Raw genomic sequence first — 5,199 nt, forward strand, 5'->3', positions numbered from 1 at the left:
TACATCCTCTGCGGCCATAGGTAGGACATCTTCGGAGTCCAGCACCTCGATTTCTTCCGCCTCCGAGCTGGCAGCCACAGCAGGGGAAGAGCTGGCGTGAGGCTCCGGCAGCCTGTCTCCCATGCTTGGAAACGGTCCCCCTCCAGCCCCCGCCCCCCTTCTCCCCAGATCCTTAAAGAAATTAAACCTAGCTGCTGGTTGGCAAACTTTCAAGCGCAGCCGAGCCTGCCTTCATGACTCCCGCAGCCGGGAGGGGAGGAAATCCTCCATCCACGGAATATCCAATTAGCGCGGGCAGCGCCGGCGGGCGGCATCCCGGCGGCCGGGCCCCGGCCGGGGCAGTGACCCCTCCCCGCCTCCCGCCCCTGCGGCCGAGCCATCGCCCGGGACGGGGGTCCGCCCTTCCCGGCGCGGGGGGAGCCCCGGGGGCTCTCGGAGGCAGAGCCCGCAGCTGCGGCACGTCCGAGGATGCGGGCTTGGCGGCGGCGGGGGGAGCAGCGCCGGGTGGCCCCTGCCCACGGCCGGCACCGCCTCCCACGGGGCGACCCGCGGAGGCTCGGCCGTGACCGGCACCGGGCAGCCCCTGCGGCGGGGCCCGGCCGGTTCCAGCCCTGCCCTCCTGCCCGCGGACAGGTGACCAGCCGTGCCGGTCCATCGGGGCTCCCTGCAGGCGACTTCTCTGTCCTACAGTCTCACCGTGAGAGGCTGGTGTGGGGTTTCACATCTTTTACCATAATTACTTGTTCCTATATGTCAGGATGGACAATTTAACCATCTGGAGCCTGGATTAGGAACTTGAGGAATGCCTTCACTGCCGGCAAAAATCCAGCAGTTTTAGCTTCTTCCAATCAAGTACAGAAATAGCAGGTTGGCAAGGGGGAAGGGCAGGCAGAGCCAGGCTGATCCACATGGTGCCTGTGCCTCTGCTTTCTGCTAAAAGCCAGACAAAGCACAGTCAGAGCAGAGTCCAGCGCCACAGGCCATGTTTTCTTGATGAAAAGGTCCAGTACCAGATCAGACACACCTCAGTCACGAGTACAGAACCAAGCTGGAAGTCTCTCTTTTCTCTATAATCTGTTTAAAAATCAACCAACCACAAAAACAAAAAGTAAACCAAATCAGCTAGAATACCTCTGGAAAAGGAGCAGGATCTTCCATCCTGCAGTAGCAGAGCATACAGCAGAGAAGTAAAACCAGAGTCCTTGGACCTGAAGAGAACTTTTCAAGCTCAGGGTTCATGTAGGAAAATAACAAAATAAAAGCTCTTCTGAGGTCTTCAGTGCAGCTGATGAAGAGGAGGGCTTCTGTTCCCTTCATTACATCAGTGAAACAGAGCAGACCTTGCCATTTAAAGGCAATTCCTTGAGCCATTTCTCCCTGCTCTAGAGCCTGTGCAGCCTGCTCTCCCGAAGCATAAGAACAGGATACCAAATCCAGCACTTCTGAGAAGCACTAACCCACTTCACTCATACAACACCACTCCTGCCAAAATATTCCAGGCACTAAACAGTGATTATACAAACAATCTCTTTTTGATTGCAAAACTAGACCTCATCAAAACTTCAAAACAGATGGATAAGCAAAAATATGCTATGCCAACAGAAAGAAATAACAGTCATTTAAACATGTCTGTAGGGAGGAGGGAAGCGAGTTTTTAGAGTAAAGAGAGGATACATGAGCTGAATTTCAGGGGTAACAGGTTCCACTCCGTTGGGGACTCTATCATCTCTGATTCCAGATGCTAGTGGGAAAATGCCAACTGTGAAGTCTAACATGAATAAAATCAACAACAGGGAGAACCCCCCAAACTCCTTACCTTAACACCAAATTCCCACTAAATTGAGAAGTTGCTGCAAAGTTACAAGTTCATTTATCTCCTCTAAGGACTGTTTTTAACTAGTGGTAATTATAGGTTTTGGGTTTTTTTTTTTCCAAGGAAATATCTCTGCACATTGCACATATGAGCTAGTGCTGTGCTATAATTGCCACAGAAAGGAAATTAACAGTATTCTAATGAGGAGTTTTGTTACACACAAATTATCGTCTTGCAAGTGTGTGAGAGGCTCTTAATTTAGAATGTCATTTCTCCCCACTGCATACCCTGGTGACTCTACCTTGGAAGACAGTAATTGCTAGATAAACTGGGGCATTTGTGGGCCACCCCAGAGCAGATGCAGACAGAAGGAAGGGTTTCAGAAGAAATGCAGACAGAAATGACTTGAGATAATAAACCCCAATCCATTTTCACACTCAGTCATATAGGTAACTTTTATATTCCAACCAAAATATAGCTGTATGTCCTTCCTGCATTGGAAGTGACTCAAAAGGTCAGCTTGATGAATATGCAAAAGCCCTCCTCAAAGAAGGGACCCAGCCAACATCTGTTAGCTAAGCCCTCTGGACTGAAGTGAAACACTTTGTTCACAGGTCCTTCCTCCACCCCAAGTAGCCCCAAAGCTACAAAACTTCCCAATTCTGACAAGTGGAACTATGTGGAGAAACCTACCCAGCTTGATTTCCATACCAGAGCTCAGCCAGCTGGCCTGACTTGGGAGACAACTTCTGAAGGAAAATGAGGCATTTTGGATCAAAACCCCAAAATGCTGCACACAAACACAACCTTAGGAGAATATTAGATAGCACATACACAGCTGGGACTGGATCAGATGAAGCCCTTCAGACCTATGAAAACAGTTAAAAACCTCTAAGGACTACAGATGGTTTGAGACAAGGGCTTAAACTCAAGTCCAAAAGGTAACAGTGATAAAGGTCTCTTCAAGCATCATACTCCTTGTGCTGGGACAACACAAGTTTGCCTTTCAGAACCAATATGAATTAGACTATATGTGCTACCATTTGGCTTTCCCCTGACTCATGGATACTCTCCCTCCTGAAGTGAAGGAATACTGGGAAAAAATAAAGTCCAGCCTCTTTTGTGATTCCTAACCTGTGTTGAAAGACTGTCCTCCTAACCCTCCCTATTCCATGTTGTACTTAGAACTTTCCAAGTGCAGCACTGAAAAAGGACTAGTCTTTCCACCTGCAGCCCTCTTTTGCCACAGTAACGATTATTGGTTGCAGCTGGTTCAAATTGTCCTTTTGGTTAGGGAAATAATTAAATCTGCCATTAACGCTTTTTGGGGCAGTTGTCTTAAAAGGGAGCTCTCCTATCAGGTCAGCCTTGTGGTATTTTAAGATGTGTCTGCTTGTTTTCACCTGTCACCTGCTGGTGATGTAACATGGGTTCATTCCTAAAGAAAAGAATTGTTTGAAATGGAGACCAGTTAGTAATTCAAGGTTAATTTCAAACATAAAATCAAGTCTTGCTTACTATTAATCCTGAACCGACAGGCTTTCAGACAAGACATCAAAGCTGAGGGGTGAAGGGTGTGTCTCCAAGGAAGATCAGTCAAGGTCTTTGTCCTCTCAGTGGCTTTACACCATGGTCAGGCAATTCACACATCAGACTGAGCATGAAGAAATTGAGTCTGGTTGTGAAAAATACAATGAAACAAGTTGTTAGAAAACTGACGGCAGCAGAAGAAAGAAAACAAATCACTGTCAAGAGTAAGTGGACTGGAGTACTGCTCCTTCTTCCCAGCATTTAACTGCTAACTTTTGGACATTCTTCATTATATACTCCATGAGAAAGAGAATTTCCCCTCACGGTAATTCCAATTCTCATAGGATCCAGGAGGGCTTGGCCAGTGGCAGCAGGGCTCCCTCAGGGAACCCGGACAACCTGGCCGGATGAGGCCACAGCAGAGCTGGATACCAAGACCTGTATTTTCCATCCTAAGAGAATTCCTGTCCCCAAACCACTGCGGAATGCCTGTTTTATACAGGCAGGCGGGGATCCGCTCCCTCACCTGCGCTGGCCGCTTCGGACGTGAGGGCGGGCAGGCAGCGCCTCAGGCCGGGGGCGCTTCCCTCAGGGGGGCGGCAGGACCGCTCCCGCCGGGCCGGGCTGACGGGGCCGCTCGGTCCCGCTCCCGCCGGGCCGGGCTGACCGGGCCGCTCGCTCCCGCTCCCGCCGGGCCGGGCTGACGGGGCCGCTCGGTCCCGCTCCCGCCGGGCCGGGCTGACCGGGCCGCTCGCTCCCGCCGGGCTGACCGGGCCGCTCGCTCCCGCCGGGCTGACCGGGCCGCTCGGTCCCGCTCCCGCCGGGCCGGGCTGACCGGGCCGCTCGGTCCCGCTCCCGCCGGGCCGGGCTGACCGGGCCGCTCGGTCCCGCCGGGCCGGGCTGACCGGGCCGCTCGGTCCCGGTCCCGCCGGGCTGACCGGGCCGTTCGGTCCCGCCGGGCCGGGCTGACCGGGCCGCTCGGTCCCGCTCCCGCCGGGCTGACCGGGCCGCTCGGTCCCGCCGGGCCGGGCTGACGGGGCCGCTCGGTCCCGCCGGGCCGGGCTGACCGGGCCGCTCGGTCCCGCTCCCGCCGGGCTGACCGGGCCGCTCGGTCCCGCCGGGCCGGGCTGACGGGGCCGCTCGGTCCCGCCGGGCCGGGCTGACCGGGCCGCTCGGTCCCGCTCCCGCCGGGCTGACCGGGCCGCTCGGTCCCGCCGGGCCGGGCTGACCGGGCCGTTCGTTCCCGGTCCCCCGGGCCGGGCTGACCGGGCCGCTCGGTCCCGCTCCCGCCGGGCCGGGCTGACCGGGCCGCTCGGTCCCGGTCTCCCCGGGCCGGGCTGACGGGGCCGCTCGGTCCCGCTCCCGCCGGCCCCGGGCGCAGCGCGGCCCCGTGAGCCGGGCGGCAGCGCCCCCCGGCGGCCGCTCCCGGGCGGGCTGCGGTCCCTCGGGGGATTCCCGGGAGATCCCGGGACTCCCCACAGCTGCCCGGGAACGCCGCACTGCTGGAGCCTGTTTAATCAACAGGAAAATATTAACCAATTCACTGCCCGCAGCTCCTGACACCCCACTGAACCATTTGGTCTTTTCTCACAGTATACAAAGTTCACAGAATACAAAGTTCATGGTTGACTATTTGCATTTCAGCTTTATGTATTATATAAGGCACCTTGGTCTTCTGATATAAATCAGAAATAAACTTCTAATGGACGCATAAAAGAAACTGAGTTGCCAAGATATGTGACCTCCAACAAGTGAGGGCAATGGCAGCATCCATTTACATAAAGGACAAAGTTTTGGTAAACTCCACCTTTCAGAACACAGGAAGGTAAAGAAAAAGAATAAAAAATAAGCACAGA

At 54.6% G+C, this 5,199-nt stretch overlaps 1 protein-coding gene across 5 annotated transcripts in view; it reads right to left on the bottom strand.

Moving 5' to 3' along the window:
- The window catches only part of RHBDL3 (rhomboid like 3), a 64,628-nt gene extending 60,650 nt beyond the window's left edge, over positions 1 to 3,978 (bottom strand). For 2 of the 5 annotated variants that reach the window (XM_031506363.3, XM_031506362.3), the window contains exon 1: positions 4 to 3,955. In XM_031506363.3, coding sequence (XP_031362223.1) covers positions 4 to 123 — 120 coding nt within the window. In that variant the 5' untranslated portion in view covers positions 124 to 3,955. Of the gene's footprint in view, positions 1 to 3 lie in introns of all 5 variants that reach the window. The other 3 variants (XM_085556736.1, XR_014949317.1, XM_085556739.1) reach the window with 3 other exon arrangements.
- Between the last annotated feature and the right edge of the window lie 1,221 nt (positions 3,979 to 5,199).

This window comes from Lonchura striata, chromosome 18 (genome assembly GCF_050655825.1).
Source record: "Lonchura striata isolate lonStrDom1 chromosome 18, ASM5065582v1, whole genome shotgun sequence".
NCBI classification, from domain to species: domain Eukaryota; kingdom Metazoa; phylum Chordata; class Aves; order Passeriformes; family Estrildidae; genus Lonchura; species Lonchura striata.